Genomic DNA, 27,255 nt, shown 5'->3' on the forward strand with positions numbered 1-27,255 from the left:
CATGCAGCCATATGTTTTACCTGTTGGACAGACTAAGGAGGAGGTAAAGTCATTTGTCTTTTGAGCTGAGGCCATTGGGAATCAGAGGTAGGGGGAGGGGCCCACTCCACCATGGCCTTTGGTCTCCAGGTACTGTTTTGAGCCCACCAAGAGAGAGGAAGCAGGCCAGTGTTTTGGGAATGCTGTGCTATAACTTATGTGGTAAATAGGGATCACATATAAAAATATGATTTGGAAGTTTTTATTATGGCCACATTTTGAATATTTGTGCTGGCAGAGGGGAGACGTTGACAAGGGTAACAAATCAAGTTCTGTAGTGTGTCAGAGGAAGCAAAAAAATCTTTTAAAATTAGAAAATAGTACTGACAGATGACTTGAGGTTTTTTTTTGGAGTCTTTGGAAATAGGATATATCTGAAGTTTTGTTCCCATGTTAGGAGATTGTGATTTGGTTCTGAGAGCCTCTGCACCTACCTTTCCTTCAGGTTGAGTGCATGCAGTACATGGAATGCTGGGGTGCAGTGAGTTCTCCCTGATCCCGCACCCTCAAGATCATGCTTCGACAAGAGAAAATGCAGCCTGCTAATTTATTTCCTAGTACAGTGTGAGCCCATTTTTTGCAAATTGAATTATGCAAATTTTAACTAATGACGTAAATAATAATAGAAGCTTCACATTATGTGCATAATTTCAACGGACACATTTCCCCAAATTATGCATTAAGCCATCTCATATTTTCAAAGCTAGCAGGTCGACTGAATTATAGAAATGCTCCGTTACCCAGTGGCATCACCTTTTCTTAGGAAAAAAACCTACTAACCCTTGGCAGTATGTGGACACTTGTTTTTGTTGTTCTTTTTTTTAAGAACTTCAAGGATTTTGGTGACATTTGTGTTACTTTAAAATGAACTGTTATAATTTAGATCATTATTATAACTTTCAAAATATCCAAGTGTGCTAATACTGGTGCTGAAAATCAGTATGATATGCCATGCTGTCAGTTTATGAGATGCAGCTGAGAACTATTAGAACTAATGCTGCTAATACAAGCATCAGTAAAGCACCAGACAGCATGGCAACTGCAGATTTATGTGTTCTGAGGATGCCTTCCCCACACTTTACCCCCAGACTGTGGGATAATGTCTTGAATTATGTTAAGTTTTTCAGGAACACGTCCCATGAATCAAATGCAACCATGCTTTATGAATTCCTGTTACCTAGGCTTGGAAAAGATCACGTAGGTTGAAAAATACATATAACAATGTACTTATTTGTCTGACATTGAGGAGAACATCTTTCAGGAGTTAGAAAAAGAGAATTCCTTTTTTTAAAATTTCTTTATTGATTAAGGTATTACATATTTGTCCTTATCCCCCCATTCCCATCCCAAACCCCTCCCCACGCATGCCCCCACCCCCCTGTTGTCTGTGACCACTGGTTAGGCTTATATGCATGCATACAAGTCCTTTGGTTGATCTCTCTCCCTTACCCCCACCCTCCCCTACCTTCCCTCTGAGGTTTGACAGTCTGATTGATGCTTTCCTGTCTTTGGGTCTGTTATGTTGTTCATTATTTCCCATAGATGAGTGATATCATGTGATACTAGAAATACACATATAAGAATGGAAAATGAGACAAGCAATAATGGTTATGCTGAGAGGCAAATGAATCAGTCTGTAGTGAGTTTCTTTCTGGGCCAACAGTTCTTTTGAGTCCCAATTTCAATGTCAAACAGTTCCTTATGTGTACATGTCAGCAATGATATTTCAGTTCTGGATGGTGGACAAATGGTGGTAATGCAGGTCCGACCCTCTCAGGTTTGGTCCTGGGCAACCTGCAGCGACGCACAGCTGCTGACTGCTAGTTCTGCTTCTGTTTCTTTAAAACGTATCAGTGAATATTTATTGAATTGTTTTGTGCATGCTTGTTGTGGGGAAGAAATGTATTTCTTGCACCTATTTATGTGTGGAGATAGGATGGTCACTTCCTGCTTGTAGCTTTACTCTAAATGCATTCAACGTCATTTGGTTTTCACATCAGATGATAGGGCCTTTAATAATTGCTTATGATATGCCAGGCACTGTTCAAACTGCCTTAACTCCTTTAATCCTCACGGGGACCCTTTGAGGTAGATACTGTTCTTCCTGCCTTTTACACGTTAGACAACAGAAGCACAGGGAGGTTGACTTGACAAAATCTGAGAATGAGTAAGTTGAAGAGCTGAGAGTCAGATCCAGGTTGGCTGGCTCCAGAGTCTGTGTCCTCAGTGCCCAAGCTCTGTGGCCTCTCTGGAAGCTAGAGGTGAAGTTCCTCTTGTCGAACTTCCTACCCTGAGCAGAACTTGTTCAGCAAGCAAGGAGATGTGTTCCCAGATGTGTACCTTAATACCGTCACAGGAATTAAGGTATGGAAAAGATGCGTGTAATAAAATAGATGTTCAGAACCCCTAATATTTGCATTTGGTAATTGGATACCAAAGGAGGATGGAATAGATTAGGTTAAGTTTGAGGAAGTGAGGATGAGGGCCAGGCTCTGCCCCAAAAAGAATTTCAGGGTTGAGTGTAGAAGATCCGTTGAGAGCTCATCTTGACCTAGTCAGGCTGTGCTCTACGGCATGTGGTCCCCTGCTGTACTGAATCTGATTGGGCCATACTTTTCTTCCACAAGACATTCATGAAACACTAATATGATTTTCACAGTAGTGGGTTTACAAGGATGAATAGGACCACCCCTCTTCCCCATCAAACTCCCTTACCTGATGCTTGCAACTGTTTTAAGAGGGTGAAACATTTAATTTCATGGGTAAAAAGCTGAAGATGGCCACGTCTGGTTTACAGGAGCCTGTTAGTGTGAAAACGTTTGTCAAGGGGATCGTGTTTGTTGGGCAGCCATGTAAATGATTACTGTCAGATACTCCCCTTTTAATAGGTGGAGGCAGACATAGAGGATGTGAAGGTTAGGGAGAGTGACAGACTTTGCCCTCCTGACTTCAGCCTAGTCATTCTGTTGTCCAGACTTTATTTGAGATTGTTGCCCAGGATGAGGTGAGCCCTGATTTTTTTACTTGGGTAGAGACAAATAGATGCTGAATACTGAATATTTGGTGATGAAGCTGTAAAAACTGGCACTGAGGGCCTATATACATTTTTAAAAACTGCTGACACTGCATAAAGGAACATTTTCCCATATTGCTTGTTATTCAAGCTATCACGGCTTAGACTACTGTCCCAAGGGATCTATGTGGCACAAGCCCTTGCCCACGTGGGATTCCCTTCTCCCCTCTCGCCCATTAGAGATTTAGTTGTATCATATCAACCTGTATTCCATTTATGGGACAGCTATGCTTAAGAGCTGGGGGTTTTGTGAAGTTAGAGACAGCTTTCAGGAAGCAATCCAATGTTTCGGTAATACTGCTAATATCTCATGTGTCATTTTGAATGCCAACACTGCTGTTTCTTACAGTTCCAAAGTCTTTTCCTATATGTTTTGGTTATTTAGGAAATTTTAAAAAAGGGTTGGCATTATTCATTTATTTATTGACTTTATAAACACCTATTGTGTATCTATAAAACATTAGATAGAAAAAGTAGAAATATATTGGAGCAATTTGCATTTAGTTGGGGAGCCAGGTACACAGGTATAAAGTTATGCTGAAGATAGCACAGAAAGGTTTTTATGCAACTTTACAGTTTACATTGTGTTTCCATATAAACAGGAGTAGGCAAAAGTAGGTTTATAGTTGTGAGTACACGAAATAGTTTAATCTTGTATTATTATTTATCACTTACTGTATTATTTGTATCACAGATAGGCACCTTCTAGATGCCTCTGCAGTGTAGACAGGGGGAGGGAGAGGGGAACCAGGTAGGGAGTTAAGAACCAAACCTCAAAGGAAAGCGTGTCTTTGAGGGTAGAAGCCAGCCTACCCCTCAGAAGGCTGTGTGAGATGTAGAAGCCTTGTCAGGAGTTCTCTACTGTTCCCAAGGCCCACCCTGTGACTCACCTAATCCTAGGAGCCTTGCCCTTAGCCTGGAGGTGTGTAACAGGGGGAGGTGTCTGTTGCACATAATATTTGGTATTAAACAAGCCCTTGGCTTTGTCTTTGTTTTTGAGGTCTAGCCACAAGGCCACATCAAAGTGGCTGAGCTGTAAACAAGCAGGGCCGGCAGGTTGGGGTGGGGACTCTTATTGTGAGTCTTGGAGGGTAGAAAGCAGGTGAGGATGGCTGTGGTGATCACAGACCAGGCTACAGGGACAGAGAATTGGAGCTCTACCTCCTCTGTGATCCAGGCATATACTTCTGTTAGAGTTCTCAGCAGGATTTGCCATCTTTCCTGCTTCTAAGACCTGGTACGTCGGAAGTGCTCAGTATTGGTTTAGTGATACATTTGCAGCTTTTTGGGAAAGATATAAATAGGATTTTTCCCCTTATTAGTCAACATTTTTTTAAATGTGAAAATACCTTTTAAAGAAATATCAAGTCAGTCTCAACATTTAAATTTTAAAATTTTGGATATTATGAATGCAAAGTATAGTTAGGGCCTTTTAAAATTTGATTTCATTAGTCTTGGGTTAATATCACTCTGATTACTGCCATTCTATTTCAGAGACATCTCTTCCTCTGAAGGACTGAAGATAAAAGCAACTGAACTTTGTTTAATTGACTCATTAACATTTTAAACCACACTAAAGGTCATAGACCTGGAGACTAGTTAATTTACTCAGTTTGCAAACCACTCTCCAATTTCTTTTCTGTACATTCAGGTCTTTTCTCTTTGTCTAGGATTGCAGATCTCTCTTCCTGTGCTTTGCTTGTCACATAGGTTTTCATGTGCCAGTGTCATTTTAATGCAACTGTATTCGGCGCCGGATGCCAGTGTCATTTTAATGCAACTGTATTCGGCGCCGGATGTGTGTATGGCCTGGCCAGTGGTACCAGGAACACAAAGGCGAGTCAGAGATGTCCTCTCCTGAGTCATCACCTGGTGGGGACCAGAATGGGGACTCAAGTAAGGTTCACACCAGACTGTGCTGGTCAGGATGTAGGGGAAGAGGGGAGGCCTGGTGACACTGGTGTCTAGAGGTGGACCTTGAAGATTGGAAAGCAGGGGTTGAGGTTTATTTGTGCCAGGCCCTGCTCTAAGCACCACAGTGAATGGGTATATTTCATCTTTATGATCACCATGTAAGGTGCATGCATTTTTACACAGAAAACTGACACAAAGGAAAGTTAAGTATCTTTTCCGTGAGCTCACAGCTCCTCAGTGGTGCTGTTGGGATTCCAGCTCAGTCAGTCTGGTTGCAGAGCCCATACTGTGAATTGCTACACTAGGGGAGTGGGATTTGGACGAATGAAGATTAAGGATTGTGGATTTCTAGGAGGTAGATGGGGAGGCCACAGTGGTCACAGGCATGGACGGAAACAAGTTGGTTAGGGCAGTTTTGCTGAGGTCCTAGAATCCCACACTGAAGGGGATGATTGGTGGGATAAATAGTATTTGTAATTCAATGGGCAGTGGTGAGGTTGGGAAGTTATTGAGTAGCTTGCTCCCTCTCCTGCATCTTCAAGCTGCCCTGAGTTTTTGGCATTCATTGCCCCAGTTGAGGAATGTGCTTATGCCTCAGCCTTTGTGTACCCTGCCCATTCTCTTTCTTTCCTCCTACAGTTATATTTGCGGTTAAGGCCTTTCTGGAGGGTCATCTGTACTGCTGCTGCTTTTTTACCACACCTGTCCCCCATCATCCCACCAGAACTGTCCTTTCTAAGGTGTCAGTGACTGGCTCACTGCTCATCCTGGGGAGGACCTCTCCGTCTTTGCCTTACCCAGCAGTTCCCAACCGGGGGTGATTTTGCTCCCAGGGGATATCTGGCAACGACTGGAGACCTTTTGGGGTGTCACAGTTGAGGAGGTGGTGTGACTAGCATCTAGCAGGGGTGCTGCTCAACATCAGCAGTGCACAGAACACTCCCACAACAAAGAATCGTCCAGCCCCAAATGTCCAGAGTAGTGCAGAGTGAGAAACACTGATCTTACCTGGCACCCTGAGACAGTCCAAGTCCCCTGTTCTTACACCTTTTCCGACTGCCTTGATAGAATTCTCTCCTGACTTGTCCAGTGAATTCTCAGTTCATTCCTTACCAGTCTCTGTGGAGAACTCTTCTCTAGCCTTTTAATGTCGCTTCCCAGGATTCTTTTCCACTCTTCACATTCCAGGGATTACACCTCCCTGGCTGGTTGCGTGGCTCCGCATCTGTATCCACAGCTCCAGCTCTCTTGAGCTCCACTCACATCTTTCTCCACCTCGGTGGTACACAGGCACTTCCAATTCAGCAGGCCCAGACCAGGCCAGCCCCAAGTCTTCTTCCAAACCTGTCCCTCGCCGTCCATCAGCATCTGCTCATCTTCAACACTGGGAGTCGTCTGCTGCTGTGTAGCCCAGACCCCTGTCATTTCTCACCAGGGTTACTGCATGCCCTGCCCCCTTCCTCTGGCCTCCCTGCTTCCAGCCTCATGTCCCACTCTGCCACCAGGGTGAGATTTCTAAAACAACTCCACCTGAGGGACGGTATGGCTCACAGTCCTCATTTAGCTTCTCAGCTACAACAGATAGCTCTTACCTAAGCATGGCATGTGGAACCTTTGTGATCAAGCTCAGTGGTTCCCAACTGGGAGTAGAACGAGCCTTCAGAGAGGCCTGTTGAAAACATCATGGACGTTGAAATAGCAGGAACCCAGTGGAACTCCAGTCTCCATAAATCCTGGTGGAAATCTGACACCAGAAAAATTGTACCTTTGGCATGAATGGGCTATAGCGGGATTTGATCTCTGACCTGGTGTCAGCTGGGAACCCCTCGTCCTGTGGGCTGAATGTCTCTCCTTTTGTGTTTCTCCCCAGAAGCCCCTTGTGCCACGCCCCTGATCTGCAGCTTCGGGAGGCCGGTGGACCTGGAGAAGGACGACTACCAGAAGGTGGTGTGCAACAACGAGCACTGCCCCCACAGCAGCTGGATGCACCTGCAGTGCTTCTACGAGTGGGAGAGCAGCATCCTGGTCCAGTTCAACTGCATCGGCCGGGCCCGCAGCTGGAACGAGAAGCAGTGCCGCCAGAACATGTGGACCAAGAAGGGCTACGACCTGGCCTTCCGCTTCTGCTCCTGCCGCTGTGGACAGGGCCACTTAAAGAAGGACACAGACTGGTACCAGGTGAAGCGGATGCAGGACGAGAAGAAGAAGAAGTCAGGGTCGGAGAAGAACACAGGGAGGCCTCCCGGCGAGGTGGTGGAGGAGGCTAAAAAGTGCAGGCCCCCGAACAAGCCCCAGAAAGGCCTGAACCATGACCTCCCCCGCCGGCATTCCATGGACCGGCAGAACTCCCAAGAGAAGGCGGTCAGCGCTGGGGCCTATGGGGGTCGCTCCCCCTGTGGCTCCCCCGGCCAGTCCCCACCCACTGGCTACTCAATCCTCTCCCCTGCCCACTTCAGCGGCCCCCGCTCCTCCAGATACCTTGGGGAATTCTTAAAGAATGCCATCCATCTTGAGCCTCACAAAAAGGCCATGGCTGGGGGCCACGTGTTCCGAAACGCCCACTTTGATTACAGTCCGGCTGGGTTATCAGTTCACAGGGGCGGCCACTTTGACACTCCTGTACAGTTCCTGCGGCGGCTGGACCTCTCTGAGCTCCTCACCCACATCCCCAGGCATAAGTTGAACACTTTCCACGTGCGGATGGAAGACGATGCCCAAATGGGCCAGGGCGAGGATCTGCGCAAGTTCATTCTTGCGGCCCTCAGTGCCAGCCACAGAAACGTTGTAAACTGTGCCCTGTGCCACCGGGCGCTCCCAGTGTTCGAACAGTTCCCACTGGTGGATGGAACTCTGTTCCTAAGCCCATCGAGACACGATGAGATCGAATACGATGTTCCTTGTCACCTTCAAGGTACAGGTGTTCATTCACCTTGCCTGCTTTCTGTTTGTGGAGAGCTGGAAAGCAAACGAGATGGGCCGCCTCTGTTCTGGCTCAGTGTAAACTGATGGTGCTTTCCTTTCTAGTCAGGGGCTAGGTCACATGTGAATATTTCCGCTATGCCAGGGAGGTGGTGGAGGTGGTGGAGGTCTGCTTACTACAATGTCACTGTGCCCCTAGCACAGTTGTCCTGGTGGGTAATTTCATGTGTTTGTTCTGTTGCAATTTGAAGAGAGGATTCCTGGTGTATAGTTTTTCATAATTGGGCGGAAACTTAAAGAGAAGAAATTGCATGAAAATGTCACTCACTGTAAAATAGTTGCCTTTGAAACCTGTGTTAATGTGCCCAGCAAGCTATGTATTCTCTTTGATCCTTGTAAGCATATGAAAGTAGGAGTTGGAGTGGGTCAGGGTGTTTTTAGATTATTTGAATTAATCTTGACATTTATGAAAGATGAGACTTTCTTGATAGCAACAAAAGGAATGTGGAGGATTATTGGAGACTCAGATATTACCTTGGTGGTGAAGGGTGGGAGCTTATTAATGCTGTGGATGACATAAAAAGACTTAGTGACATTTCAACCGTATGTTGAATGGCAGAGGTGAGCAGTCGGTCAATGCATGTAACACTATTGAATTTATGTAAAGATGGGATGCATGTCACATATCTTTATAACTTTAAAAGTGTGTAAAAAGGCTTCTAGTGAGAATGACATCCCCACCTGTCTTCTTCCTACCAATCCCTGCTATCTGAGTTCCCAGAGACTTTTAAATCTTATGTGATTCTTCAGGTTTTTACCATCATATTTTAAAACTGTTATCTTCATTCTCCCAATACTACCTATTGGCTCTTAAGGTGGATGACTATGCTTTCATGATCTTCCCCTTTCTCTCAGGATAATATATCACAACTAGAGGCCCGGTGCACAAAATTCGTGCACTCGGGAAGGTCCCTCAACCTGGCCTGCGCCCTCTTGTAGTCTGGCAGCCCTTGGAGGATGTCCGACTGATGGCTTAATCTGGCAGTCGGTCGTCCTTAGCACTGCCACAGAGGCAGGAGAGGCTCACGCCACTGCCACTGCGCTCACAAGCTGTGAGCCTGGCTTCTTACTGAGCGGCGCTCCCCCTGTGGGAGCACCCTGACCACCAGGGGGCAACTCCTGCGTTGAGCATCCGACCCCTGGTGGTTAGTGTGCATCATAGTGACCGGTCGTTCCACTGTTACGTCGATTTGCATATTAGGGTTTTATTATATAGGATTCTTGGATAATCCTTAATGTTTTTTTTTAAACCATTAGTATGGAAATATTTAGTATTGAGCCAAGAAGTATAGGTACTTATATTTACTATATAGAAGTACCTCTTGTTTTTGTTGAAGTTAATAATTGCTTCATGTTCCATTTGCTTAGCCTTTTTTGAATCTTTGGCTGGTTGTTCTCATTCTCCAGCAGCAGTGCAAACCGCCTTTCAAAAACATTTCCACATACCTCTGACATTTTATGGATTTTTTTTTTCTAAAAATTTCCCTCATGGAACCTTTCATCTTCTTGCTCCTGTCTGTCCTTATGCACTCAATACCTGTTATACTACATAGTTGCCCTCCTAGGAATTTCTTTAATTCTTTCTTATTTTTTATCTTCTGCTTCCTGGACTCCACATTTTCTTTTTCCTTGGTTTATTCCCTCAACTTGCTAAACATCCCCTGTGAATTTTCTGAGAAAGGGAGCATGTAAATAGATGTTTTAAGACTTTGAAAGTCTAATAATATCTTGAGTCTATCTTCACAATTGCTGTTTGGCTGGTTACAATTTTCCAAGTTACAATTATTTTTCCTTTAGAATTTCTAAGGCATTTCTTCACTGTCTCCTGTCTTCCAGTGTTGCTATTGAGAAGTCCAATATTATTTAATATTACTCTTTTTTCCTTTATTCCCCTGAGGGTTTTTAGATTTTCTCTTTCTCCCTAACATTCTGCAGTTTCACCATGATATGGGTCTTTCTATTTTTCATTCATTGGACAGGGTGCTTTCTTGACTTTGTAAACTTATGTTCTTAAGTATGGGGAAATTACTTTTGGTTTATCTTTATTATATACTAGAGGCCCAGTGCACGAAATTGTGCACGGGGGTGGAGGGTGTCCCTTAGCCCAGCCTGCACCCTCTCCAATCTGGGACCCCTCGAGGGATGTCCGACTGCCCGTTTAGGCCGGTAGGATAGGGCCTAAATGGGCAGTCGGATATCCCTCTCACAATCCAGGACTGCTGGCCTGCCTGCCTTCCTGATTGCCCCTAACCACTTCTGCCTGCCAGCCTGATCACCCCCTAACCACTCCCCTGCCAGCCTGATTGATTCCTAACTGCTCCCCTGCCAGCCTGATTGCCCCTAACTGCCCTCACCTGCCGGCCTGGTCACCCTTAACTGCCCTGGCCTGCCAGCCTGGTCACCCCTAACTGTCCCCCCTGTCGGCCTGGTCCCCCCCAACTGCCCTCCCCTGCAGGTCTGGTCCCTCCTAACTGCCCTCCCCTGCTGGCCATCTTGTGGCGGCCATCTTGTGTCCATATAGGGGCAGCCATCTTGTGGGTTGGAGTGACAGTCAATTTGCATATTACTCTTTTATTAAAAGATAGGATATTTTGGCCCTATTGTTCATCTCTTTATTTTAATTCTGCTTTCTGGAAGATTTCCTTGACTTTATATTCCAGTATTTTTACTGAGTTTAAAGATTTTGTTCTCATATTTATAATTTCTAAGAGCTCTTTTTAAGAGTATTCTGTTCTTGTTTCATGGATGCAATTTCTTTTCCTTCTCAGTGGGGTAAGGAGCTGAAGTTGCAGGGATTGTTCTCAGGCATTTTTTAGAGTTTCACCTAATCCCGTGTGTCATTTGGCCTTTGTTATAAGGCAAACCACTCCAAAACTTAGTGGTTTAAAACAGTGGTGATTTATAATTTCTCACAGTTCTATGGGTTGTTTGGTTAGGATGGCTTCTCCCACACATCTAACAGTTGGCAGGCTAGTTGGCCTCGGGAGCCTCAGCTGGAATTGCTCATCCCTGTTCTGTAATGCCTTTCACCTCCCAGTGGGCTTGCCTGGGCTTTGCACATGGCATTCCCAGGAGGGCGAAAGTTAAGCGTGGACCTGAGTAACTTTACATTTTGTTCATCAAAACAAGTTGTAAGACTTGCCCAGGTTCAGGGGATGATGAAATAGACTCTGTTTCTTGATGGAAAAAGCTATATTGACTATTGATTACTTGTATACCCCACTCGTTCCCTTTCAGCACTTCTTCCCACTCTCCCTGTGCTCGCTGTCCAGTTTGAAGGTAAACCATTTACATTTCCTCCATCCAACTTCTGGCCTCATAGTCTGGTTTAGGTTTGAGATAACTCTTAGTTTCACAGAAGATGGAGTTTTTGTGTTTTTCTTGTTCTTCATACTGTTTGGGGATAATTTTAGAGGGTAGTAAGTTGAAACACCTTTAGTCTCCATTTTTAGGCTGGAAATTTTCTTTGTGAAGATGAATGAGGGTACAAGGATGGAGGGTACATGAGAGTAGTAGTGTTCTTTTTCCATTCATGATGGACAAATTCTTTTCATTTAATTCATTCATCAGCCAATCAAACTTACTAATTTCATGAGCTGGGTACTCTTGGTCCTTACCTTTTATTGGTTAATAACTTTAGAATGTATGATGCTTTTATAAAAATATAACTAATTTCCAGGCCTATGGCTCTAGTGCTACAAGGGGACCTAGTAACATCTGGATATTATGTACATTAAGGGTCCTGTAATTTCAAAGGAACAAGGGGCCCCTTTGGCCTGCGTAGTGAGAGGCAATGCGAAGGCATATATCAAAAGGTGGACTGATTTGAAGTAGAGGTTTTAGCCACACCAGGTGTTTGTTGCGAAGGAGAGGAAGCACTATGCAAAGGAATAGTGGTTTAGAAAAAATTAGGAGGCAGTGAGAAAGCTGGAGAGAACCATTTGGTTGAGCAGAGGTTCTAGAGTGGAGAATGAGTAGCATAGATGGAGAACAGGTTGTAGATGCACTTTCAAGCTATAATAAAGAGCTCTATCATGTCTGTCGTGTTCTTTGTGGGGCCTTGACATATGCCAGTGTTGTTATTGTCACATCTCGGAGAAGTCCATGCAGTCCTTTTTTTTTTTTTTTTTTTAAATATATTTTATTGATATTTTACAGAGAGGAAGGGAAGAGGGATAGAGAGCTAGAAACATCGATCAGCTGCCTCCTGCACACCTCCCACTGGGGATGTGCCCACAACCAAGGTACATGCCCTTGACCGGAATCGAACCCAGGACCCTTCAGTCCGCAGGCCGACGCTCTATCCACTGAACCAAACCGGTTTCGGCATGCAGTCCTTTTTATAGCAAACTAGTGTAAATCATTTCTGCCATCAGAGTCCTGGCCATGTATTCCTCACAGCATTTTCAACTCCAATAGAAAGGCCACATTCCAGGCCACTGATTCCTGGCTGCAGCTGATTATATGCTGCCGAAATAACTTATTTTCAGTGCTGGCTGTATGGATGGTCACCCCCTCTCCATGTCCTCTACCCCTCACTGCCCTCCCCAGCCTCCGGCTCCAGCCTCTGTTCACTGACTCTTCCTCTGATTAGGTATTTTTGTTTGACTTGAATATTTATTAAGATTGATCTAATGAGGAAGTTTTTATTGTACTTCTTTTCCACTTAGAACCACAAGTGACTGTTATCTCAGGAATCTCCACTTTCTGCTTGATCTCACAACCCTAGAGTTCAGAAATTAAACTTCTCTGTATCTAGGACAATGTATAATAGTAACTGAAACAAATCCAGAGGCTCAGTCCACACCAGGAGTTTGTCTAGAGGTTAAGAGTCAGGCAGATATGAATTGAAGTCTGGACTTTGCTGCTCATTATCTTTATGAACGTGGGCAAGCTACTCAAACTCTCTCAGTTTCACTTCCTCCACTCTGAATGGGAATAAAAATAATAGCTTCTTTATAGTGTTGCTGTGAGGGTTAAGTGCAATGCTTCAGGTAGCTTCATAGCACAGTGCCAGACCCTTGATAAGCTGTCAGCAAAAGCTTGCTGTCAACCTCATCATTAGGGTCATTGCTACCAACACCTGACCTTTGTCTGTCCCTACCCCGACCCTTCCTAGCAGCTGCCTGCATGTCTGAATAGTTGAGAATTACAGTAAGTCCAGGAGGGAAACTAGGAATGAAGTGTTATCTAGTATCTTTTGGATGCTTGAATTAATATCCTGAAATGTCCCCAGGCCACTTGGAGTGGGGATGGTACGTGTGACCTTTTATTTTCAGTGCCCTAGAGCAGAGGTGGACAGTATTGCCAGAAGCTCGTACCATCCTTCCTATTTTTGACATGGAGGCTCCCAAGGTTATATTGTCTTTGGCTATTGATAAGCCCCATCCATTCATTCAACTTAATTGTGGAGTGCTTTTCACATTTCAGGCACTATGCTAGACTCAGCCTACAAGAATGATTAAGACTTAGTCCTCAATAGAGGAGACAAAATGCTGTAAAAGATATCTCTGAAGAACTGTACACCTTTCTCCAGTTTAAGGAGCACGCTGGTCCTTGGCACCGAGGAGTGATGGGCCATGGTCTGGCTGAAGGCAGCAAACAGCACTTCTATACTAATAAAAGGGTAACATGCTAATTAGAGTAGATGTCGCAAAGCCGCAGCACCTGCCCAAGGCTCAGGCAAGCATCGGATGGCGCTGCGAGGGCCTGCCCGAGGCTCAGGCAAGCCGTGGATGGTGGCTGCTGCTGCCAGGGCCTGCCCGAGGCTCAGGCAAGCCGCGGATGGTGGCTGCCGCTGCCAGGGCCTGCCCGAGGCTCAGGCAAGCTGTGGATGGCAGCTGCCACTGCGAGGGCCGCGGTGGCTGCAAGGGCCGAAGCTCAGGCAGCCGTGGTGTGTTGGGGACATTGCTTTCCCCTGATGGCCCAGTCACCTCCCGCAGAGGGAGGCCAGACTGTGGCTTGGGCCTGCTCCCAGTAGGACATCCCCTGAGGGCTCCCGGACTGTGAGAGGGGACAGGCTGGTCTGAGGGACCCCTCCAGTGCATGAATTTTCATGCACCGGGCCTCTGGTTTTGAATAAGAAGCCGCTTAGGAGCTGGTGTGCTCCTGATGGTAGTTTCTAGCACAGTGGAACTTCCTGATCCCCACACAGAGAGCAGCATTGTTGCTGTTACTCATCACTCCAGCAGATCCTGTACATTCTGACTCTTTCCCAATGATTGAGCCCTAACCTAAGCCTTCCATATAAACTGGGTGGCATTGTTTTTTAGGTGTTAATAACTAATGGAGGAATGGGGATGTGACTTTTAAGAGCCCAGTAAATAACAAGACATCGAACTCATTTTAAAATACCACTTACAAGTAAGATATAATTCTGGTTCCTAAATTAGATGTGCTGATGGCTGAGTAATTTTGGGGACAAGGACAGTTAACATAGCAATTTTGGCTGTGGTATAATTCTGGGCTCCCAATGCCGGGACAGACTTTTGACTTTATCATGGGACCTGTTAATGGATGACAGAGCCCATGAATACAGACCAGTGTTGCCAGTCCAGTCTCTGTGTGCCACATGTAGGCTTCAGTGAAGAAAGTCCTGTTTGCCACAGGCTGGTTCTGAGCACCTGAGGCTTGGTCATTCGAGTTTGGATGTCTGTATTGGCAATCTGGCAGCATTTTTTTGAAAGGTGGATTGAAGCAATTTTTAAACTTAAATATTGAACTTAAAGTACATGCTCCATTGACAATAGTTGGAATTTATCATTATTCTAAAAGGACAACTTTGGGGACATGTGATATCTACTTTGCTTTTTACGTTTATCCAAATGATAAAATGTTTGCTTATAATTGATAGATGCACCAATTTTAACCCCCTTTGGAGACAAAAGGGGAATGAATTCCTTGATAGCCACCTCAGCATTGTGTCTCTGTGCACAGGGAGACTCATGCACCTGTACGCGGTGTGCGTGGACTGCCTGGAAGGGGTTCACAAGATCATCTGCATCAAGTGTAAGTCGCGGTGGGACGGCAGCTGGCACCAGCTGGGCACCATGTATACCTACGACATCCTGGCCGCCTCTCCGTGCTGTCAGGTTGGTATTGACCCCCACAGAACGAGCACTGGTGACATCAGCTTCTGTCCCCAGGTGAACATGGAGGAGTTAGAGTCAGCATTGCCGTTACAGTGGGGAGGCAGACGGCCTGGGGAAGGTGCTTTAGTAGTGAGCCTTTGAGACTTCCCCCAAAGTCCAGCAGTGGTGGTGGATTTGCTGCAGTGGTCACTGGACTATGCAGCCACAGAAAGGGATATTGTAGAGTAGTGATTAAGTATGTGGGAAATGTTTTCAGTATTTTAAGTTAAAAAATTCTAAGGATTATAAATGTTCCCATTGGTAAAAAATGAACATAAAAAGGAATCTGCTATCCAGTTATCGTCTGGTTTCTGGATGTGGGATGCTGAGCGGTTCTTTAGTTTTCTTTTTGCTTACTAATATTTTCTAATGTTTTATATAGTTAACATGTACTGAGTTTCTAATAAGCAGAGTTTCATTTAAAAGGAAGAAGAAAGCTTCGCTTTTTGTAATAGACAGGATTTCCTTTTGGTTTCCTTCCTGTGAGACCAGTACTGTTACCCAGGACCTGCCTGCCTTGTAAGGTGTTTGAGGTTGACATGAAAGAGGCAGTTAGCACTGCTCAGAGAGCATCTGACATTTAGCTGTCACCAGCAAAACGGGGAAATAGTAACATGCGAAAACATTAAATAAGTCCATAGAAACACAGGAGATAACAAAATCCTTGGAAATACCTTGGTTTATTTCCAAGTGCTTGGAAAAAACAAGCTCTTGTATGATTTCTTGATTTTCGTGGGTCAGAGAGATATTTTCTTTCACTCTTCAGTGGCCACACCTGGCTTTTCATAAAGTGATAAACACTTTATTAGTGTACTACATAGTTTTGCATCGTTAGCATGCTTTGATTTTTGTGAAGAGAATATCCTGACTATTCGCAGTTTATTCAGAACATACCCTGTGTCGGTTGAATTAAAATGTTGGCAGAGTCGGTATTTCACCTGTACTTTGTCTATACTAGTGATCTTAAAGGTGAAATAGGGCCGTGAGAGACCTAAATGGCCATCGATAGCCTGTCATTTAATTCCACAATTGACTACTTTTATGCTATTCTATTCTGTTTAAAACTTGGCCTTAGAAATGAGATATTACAGTCTATCGGTTATTCACGGTAGCATTTTATAATACGCACTGTGCCTTAATGCCAGCTCACAAGGTGAGAGAAACAAAAGGAAGTGGCTCCTCTCTCTTCACACACACACCAGAGAGAAACACCTTGTTTCTCTGTCTTTTAGAAAAACAAGGAAATAAAAGCGTGGCTAGGCCTGTAATTCATAGCATGTTATCGCTTGGAAGGACCTGGGGGAATCTCGTCCAGCCTCCTTATTTTCCACATATAATGGAGGCCTGGAAAAGGAGAAGGTTTTACACAAATGTGTCACAGCGATGAGTAAAACCCGGACCTCCCAGGCTGGTGCTCTTTCTAGTGCACCACTGACAGGTAATGGGATTGTTTTCTTACCTTGGAGAAAAGCGGAATGGCCTTCTGCACACCCAACCTGTTGGACTTATTGTATCTTTCTTCCTTAAAACAATTTAAGCCCAGACTTTTATTTTCCGCCCCCCCCGCCTACTGAAATGGACAACACATTTGATTGCTGTTTGGCTTTAAAAAAAATCAAATAACTGTAGTCACTGTGAAGGTGTAAGTGTTAGACATGACTAAGGAATCAAGGAAAGTGTTCCAGTCAGACTTTGAGCCAAACATAAGCAACGATTAGTTATTAGAAAGGAATAACAAGTTAAAGAAAGATGTGCCCGGAATCTCACCAGTATTTACTGTTGCTCAAAGAGATTTGTCAGTAAAAAGGAGGTTTTCTCAGGTTAGAGAAAGGTAGTCCACATAGTGGCTCGGAGCGTGGGCTATGATTTAAACTGCTTAGGTTCAAATCTCAGCCTTTCTGCTTCCTAACTGTATGGTCTCGGGCATGTCCCTTTACAAAATTCACAGAATTCTACCCACCTCACCAGGAGTGTTTCAGGGACAAAATGAGGTTATACTTTTCTATTACATTTCTGGAATGAATCTAAATTTTTTTTTTAAAAAAAAATATATTTTATTGATTTTTTACAGAGAGGAAGAGAGAGGGATAGAGAGTTAGAAACATCGATGAGAGAGAGACATCAATCAGCTGCCTCCTGCACGCCCCCTACTGGGGATGTGCTTGCAACCCAGGTACATGCCCTTGACTGGAATCGAACCTGGGACCCTTCAGTCCGCAAGCCGATGCTCTATCCACTGAGCCAAACCGGTTAGGGCTGGAATGAATCTAAATTGAGAGCCTGATGTTTTTATCATTTCTGGTAATTCACTTAAGGCCTGTTGGTGAAAACCTCTAGTATGTGCCATTAGAGAGGCCTGGGTGTGAATGAAGATATACTGTGCCTGGTGGGTTCCGGAAGCCTCAGCATAAATACAGCACTGCTTCCTGGATTGTTTCTTTTACTTCAGCGTTTTAGGGAAATTTTATTTTTACACAGAGAAAATGCAGATATAGCCAGGAGTAGAGTGAAATGTGTATATGAATTTTAAAAATAAACTTAGAATCTTCAAAGAAGTTTATGCAGTTTTGGGTGGGGGACGTCAGCCTCAGCCACTCTTTGAAATCGCGGGGGAAGAAGGCATGTCCTGTTGTTGGAGACTTTAGTGGAGAAATTTAGGGCAGTACAAGTTTACATTTTCTTGTAGCGGTGGACATATGGGGAGAGAAATCATAGTTAATCTTTCAGACTAATGAATACCTGAATACACGTAGGTCTTATGCTTATCTCATGCTTTGCCTACTGTCCTGTTTTTGGTAATAGAAAGGATAGGGCACTAAACTCCGGGTCAGTTTCGCAGCTGTAACAGTCTTGCCTTTGGGGTCAGGTGACTTGGGCAGGTGTGGGAGGCAGAAGGGTGTGGCGGCTCACGTGCCTGTGTTTCCCCCCAGGCCCGGCTGAACTGTAAGCACTGCGGGAAGCCCGTGATCGACGTGCGGATCGGGATGCAGTACTTCTCCGAGTACAGCAACGTCCAGCAGTGTCCACACTGTGGCAACCTGGACTACCATTTTGTGAAGCCATTTTCCTCCTTTAAAGTTCTGGAAGCTTATTGATGAAAGCTTTGCTTTGGTAATAGCTCTTTTATCGACACTATTACTTTATTACATATCTTTTCTAGGGAAACATTCTGTGATGTTAATTTCTTTTCTAACTTAAAGGAAAGTTCCTTTGTGTACGTGGTCACTAAAATGGGCTGCCCCTGCCCTCCCCTGACTCCCGAGTGTCAGTCTGTGGTCCTGGCCAGAGCTCAGTGGGCAGTCCTGTGAGTTGGGGTATTGGTTCCCTTTCACAAAGAGTCTCTCTTGCGGCTTTTAAGGTGCTGGGGAGGATGGGCTTAAGAAAGAATTGGGTGGTTCTAAACCAAGAGTTTGGTAGGACTTGGGAGCGTACTCTTTCTCAAAGTCAATCGTTTAAAGACCCGCTTTAGCTCTTCTCTGTGCCGTGGGAAAACATGTGACAGGTAATGTAAGTCTGTGCCTGGAGCTGATGGTGTGTCAGTCCCTCTTGTTTAGCTTCTGCAGCGCACTTAGACGTGCAGTTTACACTCATTGACAGATTATTTGAAAGTTAACATGAGGGCTATTTCCATCACTCTTCTAGTTTTGTAGTCAGTTTTCATACTGAAAATATCCAAATTATGAGACATATGAGAGCTATTGGTATTGCACATATTTTTAGGTAAGCTGACCTATAGCAGTGAGAATTTACTAAATGAATTTGATGCACACGGATTTAAGAGGGCAAAAAGGTAGAAAACTGTTATTTGAATTTGGTCACATTAGCTCCCAAGGAGAATCCATGAATAATAACATGATTTGGGCAGCACTGATATAGAAGGTTGCACTGTTGAAGTGCCATTTCATGCCAGACCGTTCTCACAGGTAAATCTCACAGCCACAGACCTCACTGGTGAGTCGCAACCACTCATGGCCACATTTCTCTTCCCCCAAATTGCTGACAGCGACGTTTTACCCATTTAATGCTGAGTTTCCAAAATCAAAAATTTGGTCCTAGGAAGGAAAGGAAAACATTATTTATGAGGGTATGAGGAAAAGAATAATTTTAACATTTCTGTTTCAAGTGTATTTCATTTTGGAAAAATCACTGAATTTAAGGGAAACAATATGTTTGAAAATAGATCATTCGGAAGATCTCTAATGATACCTTACCAATGGTGAAAAAAAGATGATACTCTGCTAGTATGTCTTTATTTTGTTAGAGCATTGGGCTTTCAACATAAAGCTTTCTGTTCATTAGATATTGGTGATTTAATTAGACGTACATCCTATGCCCTTATAGGATTGGAACATTACTACACAAAAATGATATGCCAATTGAAAGCTTAAAGTAAAATTATTTTACGGGTAACCAAATTTGGAGTTACGTGGGCATTTATATTACTCACTTGGTTTATACCATTTCTCCCCTCAGATAAACAGTTGTTTTTCCTCTCAGAAGTGTTCAGGCATTATTGCAAGTGAGCTTCAGTTCTACATGGAACATTTGATGTTTTGTTTGAAATAACGCAGCCTTAAAAAGAACCCACATGTTAGTAGTCTCCATCTTTCAGTTTGGATGATTGTAATTCAGTTTACCGCATCTGGTTTGGTGTTCATGATCTGAGAAGTGTTTCACAGTGGGGGAACTTTGCTCAATGCCAGTAAGAAGCAGAAAATCATCGTTGGTCTGAGAGCATTTGATGCAACTGAAACAGGTCTATAGGACATAACCTTTGCAAATTTGTCTGTAATACACTGCTGTAATTGTGGGTTAACTGTTTCCCTGTTGATTCTCTCATGTACCCAAGTGCAAAAGTTTCTCTTGTCTTTCGAGCACCATTTGGCTTTTACCTCTGAATTTAAAATGAATAGTAAAGTATTTGTAATGCTGTTCTTTAACCCACCTAAATTTTTGTAGAGAAACCTGCTAGTATTGTTCTCCAACTTAATGTTTATGTATAGATTCCATTAAGCAAGTTTCTCAGTCTAAAACTGCTCTGAGCATAATGTCTACGGCATTCATTATTTTCTCCATAGATTGTTTTCTACTCCCTAAAAAATAAGTATGGTATAATTAGGTAAAACTTGCTTTTGACCTTTATTTTGATGAAAAAGTTAGGACGCTATGGATGCTGCAGTTACACAAAAGGAGAGGCATGGATAGGTATCCTGTCTGAGGATATCTTTGGCCTTCAAGGCATTGCATGCATTCCTGTCTAAAATGGAAAATTTCGTTGATTTGAGAATAAAATATAATTAATTATACAATAATATAGAGAATAAAACTTATTTTGGAAACCTGCTGACCTTAATATTTTCCCCATGCTTTCTCAAACTACTTTGCTCTGAGTACCTTGATGGAAATTGGAATATGTCAAAAAGATGATTATTTTTGTTGTGGTTTGGATATTAAAAGGTATTAGTCACGCAAGAGATCCATCTTCTGTTTTTTTTCTGATGAATAGTGCTCAATAGTTTGAATCACTCATAGTGACTTATAATTTCAAAGCAATTTGTCATCTGCTCTAACTTTTTAATCACTTATTTTTAAGAGTTATATACCTTGAACAAACACAATTACCTACTTTAGTTTAGTGAGAAAACTATTTCTGATGGTCTCATCATTTTCTCTTCAGACCAGCTCAGTTCTCCACTTTCTTGTGGTTGCATCTGAAAAGAGACATTTATGAAACAGGGGAGTGGGGTCAGTTATTCCATTCTACTTAAGAAAGAGCTTTCCCCAGTCTTTATTTTATAGTTTTTATTTTAAAAAAAGTTCATTTTCAGAGTAAAAAGTATTTTCATATCTGTTTTGGGGAAGTTAATTAATCAGAAAAGAATATTATTAGTTGTTTAAACCCTAAAACTAATAGATAAACTGATACATAACTGACTAGACCACCAAAACTAACCTGCTGAAATCTTTCATTTTGTCCTATAAGACCACTTCTTAACTTGCCCTCTGTTCTCCTGTGCCAGGTCAGTACCTCTAGCTTGCTTTTTTCATTAGTCTCATGGTAGCAGCTGTTGAGTAATTTTAGTTGGAGATTTGGTTCCTATAACCTGACGCTGCCTAACTCAGCTCATCTCCATATCCTGTTGACTTTATTACCCTTCCAGGTAATAGAAAGAAGACATAATGGATGGACATCTTTAAAACCAGCTGAAATGTATTCTTGTCATTAAAGATTTCTTGTCAAGATGTCTTGGATTGCACTTTTGTGGAGGGAAGACAATGTAAATAGTTCAAGAAAGTTGATAAAATTGAAACATTTGGTTATGGAATTGTGTGTGATGGTAGAAGGTTTCTGTTTGTGAAATGTATGTAATAAAAATAATAAAGCTTTAGAAACTTACACTGTGTCACTTTATTTTTTGAGCTTGGAATTGTTAACAGAAAAAGTAGTGAAGAAGATTTTCTGAGGTTTTTTTGTTCACCATTCAGGTAACCATTTCACAGTCGCTATTGCAGCTAATAAAAACTGACCTTTGTATGCTGTTTGAAAGTGGTTTGTCACAACGTGGTAAACTCCCTTTGCAACAAAATAAGCATTCTGTGTAACAGTTGATTCCCTATGCATAAACTAAAATTACTGTTCTGGTTATAGGGAATTCTATTGAATAGATAGGTAATCCTATTCTACAGATGTTTTCCTTGATTCCTAGGCGTGTAACATTTTTCATAATGAAAAGATTTGGCCATATGCTTTTTTATGATAAGAAAATGGAAACTGAATTGTAATTAAACTTCTTGCTGACTTTATGCACTTTGATCAAGTGTAGTTTATCTTTCAAATCTCCTTGACTCCTCACTTCTTTTTTGAGCCCTAACCAGTCACTGAAACATTCAATAACATTCAGCAAGTATATTTTAAAGCCTAGGTATATGCTCAGAAAGTTTTTGTTTGTTTTCCTTTTCAGACAACCCCCCTACCCCCATCCCCTTTGCAACCATTAGCCTTATATCTGTATCTGTGGGTCTGTTTCATTTTCTTTGTTCATTTGTTGTTGTTGTTGTTGGTGGTGGTGGTGGTGGTGGTGGTGGTGGTGGTGGTGTGTGTGTGTGTGTGTGTGTGTGTTTTAGATTCCACACATAAGTGAAATCATATGTTAGTTGTCTTTCTCTGGCTGACTTATTTCACTTCCACAATAACATCTAGGTTCATCCATGTTGTTGCCCTTCATTTCAAATATTCTCAGCCAATGGGTTGAAATGCACACAATCATTAGAACACAGGATAAAATGTGGAAATGTGGGTGAGGAAAGAGCCCAGTCTGCCAGTGAATTCAAAGCCTGTCTTACCACTTTCTTGCTTCCGACACCTGCGGCATGCATTTTGTTTCATTAAGGGCTCATGGACTTGGGATATTGTGATTTCTCCTAGTATAATGTATGCCAACAAAATTCCCTTGCAGTTGCAAGGAAAGTATAATTCGTACTGTAGTAGAGAGAAAAAACAAAGTTAAACAGTAATTAAGAATTACGTTTAATGGAAGAAAAATCTGATTTGTTGTTAGTAGTTTCCATTTCTTAAAATCTTGCTAATATTGTTTTGACTTAAATTTGGCAGCAGTTAGATCGCTAATTATGTAGACCACAATGTTTCTTTAGTAATAAGGAGTTAAGTTTTGGAAGAAAAAAAGCTTACCTTGAGCTTTGGTTTGTTTCATGTTCTCTCAGCTCTCCATACCTGAGATAAACCTTATCTAATACGTGTGAAATATCTTTGAAGATAGTAAAGTGCTATACAGAGGTACTGTACAGTGGAAATAATGTATTTTTAAGGCATAGTTTTCTTCTAATGACAGCCTGTAGCATTGTGATAATTTATATAAGCTTGATCTGCTATTGGTATGCCCCAGGGAGAGCAAAAATGAAAATTGACAAAGCACTTTGTCTCACGGAGTTCAGTATAACAACACTGACTACATTTGTCAGGGTTCAAATGGATGGGCCACCACAGCACCATTTCCTGGTGATGGACCCCATGCCTAGTGGGTCTGATACACCTGATTGAACATGTAGATCATATCTTAAAATCAAATTTAGAACAACCTAATTACATTCCTCATAAACCTAATAGTGGGAAAGTCATAGCCATAATCGTCACAGAATTTAGAGCAACGGCTATGGTTTTTGTTGTATTCAGAATAATATATGTTTGTTAAATTTCATTAACAAACTCATTTTAGAGAGAAACTGAGGCCCAGAGAACTTAAATCTAAATAAGTTCATGTAATTAATGTCTAGCTGGGAATTAAGTCTGGATTTCCCTTCCTAGTCCTTCCTCAAAATGAGATCAACAAATGGGTACATTGTTTTCAATTGAGAGATGACTTTGGGCTTGTTTTGACAAGGCAGTAAACTTAAAAGGTATAGCAGCCCAGGTGCTAAAATGGAAGTAATTCTGAGAATGCTTGCTGGGGCCCCTGCATAAGGGTGACATGCACATTTGAAAGCAACCCTTATTTTTAAGAAAAACAAACAACAAAACAACTAAAAGAAAAATAATATTTGAAATCAATAATTGTGTCCTCTATCCTTTTTCACGCATTAATTTGTTGACATCTCTTCCCTTTTGTTAAGATCATCATTTGAGAACTGTGGCTGCAAGGTGACATTTCAACAGTCTACATTCAGAATCCATTTTATTCACCTTGGGATCTGACTTTGAGATGTTTTTAGATTCAGACATGTCAAGCCGTCATATTTGATAGCATTAATTTATCTAATTTGTACAGGGTTTTCCTTTTTTACTAACTTTTCAAATAGCTTGGAGTGTTTCATTTTCAGTTTCTTACTATCTTGTCTGAAGGTCTGGTATCACAGACATTTTTGAGTTGTTAAACCTGGTTAGTGTTTATTTGAAACCTTAGGGGAAAAAAAGTGCTGGTTACAGGTTTCTTTTAGAGAATTTTTTTTTCATGGTTTTTAGGGGCTAATCATTAGTGATATTCCGAGTTATTTCAAAACCATGGATTGGCAATCGGTGCTTTACATCTTCATATTATTTTCATCATGTTAACAATTCATATATTTTTCTGAAGTTCTGATGACACAGCAAATGGTTGATGAAGGAAGAAAAGTTGGGTGAAGTCCCTAGGCTCGGGTTTATCTCCCATGGCTCTAAAAAGAGAGTGGGTTGGGCAGGAGTGGCTGGTGGGAATCGTGGGGGCTGTTGTGAATATTTCAAAAAGCTTAATAGAGATCACATAACATTGCCCACCACAAGGCTGCACAGGATATCTAAAAGGTCATTTATTTTTGGCAGGAGTTAAAGCAACCTTGGTTATCTCATACTGCTCAGAAACACTGGCAGTAGCATATGCCTTTGATGAATAATATATGAGAACACAAATGAATTATGACCTAATAAATGCTATTTATTTTATAGACATAACCTTTCAAAACTGGTTAGGGTCATATTAAGGTGGGGTGGTGGTCTTTGGTGATGACAGAGTTGGGAAATGCCATTTTTTAAAAAGTGCCTACTTTTTCTAATCCTTTTCCTGTGTGATACTTTTGCTTTCTCTTTTCTGTACCTGGCCATCTCTCTTTCCTACCTTGTCCTCCTGCCTTTCCTGTGGCATCAAGTTTCTTAACCACTAAATGCAGTAAAATCTCCTGACAAACCCAGACATGAGTTGGTCAGTAAATTTAAAAAGTTAGTTAAAAAAATAGATGCCTACAGTTGGCACAGAGATGGATAAGTTGATCAACAGCAAGATGAGAGACAAGAAGTAGATCCACACTTACATATATGGTCAACTGATATTTGACAAAAGTGTAAAGAGAATTCATAAGAGAACAAACAACCTGCTTAAAAAAATGGGCAAAATATTTGAAGAGATTTCACCACCACCCCAAAATAAGACAGACGAACACAACACATAAGATACTCAACATCATTAGTCATTAGGGAAATGTAAATTAAAACCACAATGCAATACCACTACACACCTGTTAGAAGGACTAACGTTTAAAAAAGACAATACCACTTGCTAGCAAAGATGTGAAGTAACGAACTCTCATACATGGCCACTGGAAGTCAGGTGGCAGCTTCACAAAAACATACATCTATCAGATGACCCAGCCATTCCACCTCTCTATTTACCTGGGAAAAAACGAAAACATGTTTCAGGAAGACTTATTCATGAATGTTTGTAGCAGCTTTATTTTGTTATAGCCCCAAACGGAAACAACCCTCATGTCCATCAACAGCACAATGGATGAACAAAAAAGAAAAAAAGGAATATCTGTACAGTAGAATACTACTGAGCAATAAAAAAGAACAAACTATTGATACTGGCAACAACATGGATGAATCTCAAAACAATGAAGTGAAAGGAGCCCAAGGGAGAAAAGAGTGTATACTGTATGATTCCATTTAGGTAAAATGCTTATGAATGTATTGTGACACCCTTCCCCGGGATGATTTATATACCGTAAACATTTTATTTAAATTGAACTCAGGAATTCACATATATTTTGTTTTGTTTCAATGTGTGATACCTGCAGTTGTAGGACCATGTACCTTTATTGCAAACCTCCTTTTGTAATGCATTCTTTAACAATACTTTCCATTGATTCTCTTTAAAACAAACAGAACTTGAAAGACACATGAGAAATTATATATATGTATATCTTATATAATAAAAGGCTAATATGCAAATTGACCAAATGGCGGAATGACCAGTTGCTATGATACGCACTGACCACCAGGAGGCAGATGCTCAATGCAGGAGCTGCCCCCTGGTGGTCAGTGCGCTCCTACAGGGGGAGTGCTGCCTGGCCAGAAGCCGGGCTCGTCAGTGGGCTCACGGCGGGTGAGCGCAGTGGTGGTGGTGGGAGGCTCTCCTGCCTTTGTGACAGCGCTAAAGATCAGACTGCGAGAGGGCGCAGGCCGGGCTGAGGGACCTTCCCCCACCAGGGTACAAATGTCATGACCAGGCCGCTAGTATATATATAAACTCTAGAATTTTGGGAGAAACAATATGCATATAAGAAATTTCTAGAATTTTGGGATTTTTGTCCCCTAATTGTTTACTCTTATACCCCCTATGCCTATGTTTCAGTCAATATTTTTATGTGTGTGTAATTTGCCTTATCTTTTGAAAACATCCTCCTGAGTTATTGAAATAGTGTTTTCTTTTTATAATTATATTTTATTGGCTTAATGTGCTATTCTTATTAAATTTCATCATTGCAGTGACAAGTGTAACTGGCATAAACAAGTTTGGGACAAACACAATTAATTTTGGTGAGCACACAAACTTTGCTGGGGAAAACCGAATGCAGACAGACCCTGCCCAATAATGAGGCCACCAGCCACCAGAATTCTCAAACTGAGGTCATTCATCACACTGCAGTTTTACAAAATGAATTAGAGTCAGTGCATGTGCTGGATTGGGTACACAAAGGTCAATTGAGGGAGATTGCCACTGCTCAAGCTCTCTCATGATCACTTTCCTCATCTGTAAATATTAAGACGATCTACCTGTGGGTATTGGTATTATTAAGGTATAAGTGAAGTAATGTAAGTAAAGTGCTTAGTACAATCCCTGGCATGGAGTAGGTGCTGAAAATGTGCCTGGTTATGATCATGTCGTTATTTCAGAAAGCACTCTTACAAAGTTAAGGCAGAAAGGACCTTAGATATTGTCTGAGCATCTTCTAAAACCATTTGTTTTACAGATGGGGAGGGGAAAGTGGCTCGGCAGCACACACATCAGCAGCTAGGGCTCAAGGTCTGGAGCCTCACCCAGTGGGTAACCCTGAGGCAGCTCTCCTGGGGGCTTACTAAAGGCTCCTGAAAACGTGGAGCGTCTCCTATACTAGGGGAGGAATTGTGGGTCTTATGTCACTCTTCAGAAAGCTGACCGTCTAATAGCTGTGAACACTTTTTAAAAATATTGCTATTGATTTTTAGAGAGAAAGAAAGGGAGAGGGAGAGGGAGAGAGAGAGAGAGAGAGAGAGAGAGAGAGAGAGAGAGAGAGAAATGCCCTGATGAGGAATCGAACAGGCAACCTGTGGTGCGTAGGGCGACACCCAATCAACTGAGCCACACTGGCCAGGGC

General features: G+C 42.4%; 2 protein-coding genes across 4 annotated transcripts in view; one reads left to right on the plus strand and one right to left on the minus strand.

The window, feature by feature from the left end:
* Positions 1–21,532, plus strand: part of HECA (hdc homolog, cell cycle regulator) — a 48,103-nt gene extending 26,571 nt beyond the window's left edge. The window contains exons 2-5 of one of the 2 annotated variants that reach the window (XM_080666747.1): positions 6,897–7,937; positions 14,942–15,096; positions 18,066–18,246; positions 21,297–21,532. In XM_080666747.1, coding sequence (XP_080522873.1) covers positions 6,897–7,937; positions 14,942–15,096; positions 18,066–18,230 — 1,361 coding nt within the window. In that variant the 3' untranslated portion in view covers positions 18,231–18,246; positions 21,297–21,532. Of the gene's footprint in view, positions 1–6,896; positions 7,938–14,941; positions 15,097–18,065 lie in introns of both variants that reach the window. The other variant, XM_080666746.1, reaches the window with a different exon arrangement.
* Positions 17,176–27,255, minus strand: part of TXLNB (taxilin beta) — a 71,256-nt gene continuing 61,176 nt past the window's right edge. The window contains exons 10-12 of one of the 2 annotated variants that reach the window (XM_080666742.1): positions 22,480–22,615; positions 20,762–20,846; positions 17,176–19,187 (exon numbers count right to left, since the gene is read on the minus strand). In XM_080666742.1, the coding sequence (XP_080522868.1) occupies positions 20,809–20,846; positions 22,480–22,615 (174 nt within the window). In that variant the 3' untranslated portion in view covers positions 17,176–19,187; positions 20,762–20,808. The remainder of the gene's footprint in view (positions 19,188–20,761; positions 20,847–22,479; positions 22,616–27,255) is intronic. The other variant, XM_080666741.1, reaches the window with a different exon arrangement.

The sequence above is a fragment of the Plecotus auritus genome, assembly GCF_963455305.1.
Source record: "Plecotus auritus genome assembly, chromosome: 4".
In the NCBI taxonomy this organism is placed as follows: domain Eukaryota; kingdom Metazoa; phylum Chordata; class Mammalia; order Chiroptera; family Vespertilionidae; genus Plecotus; species Plecotus auritus.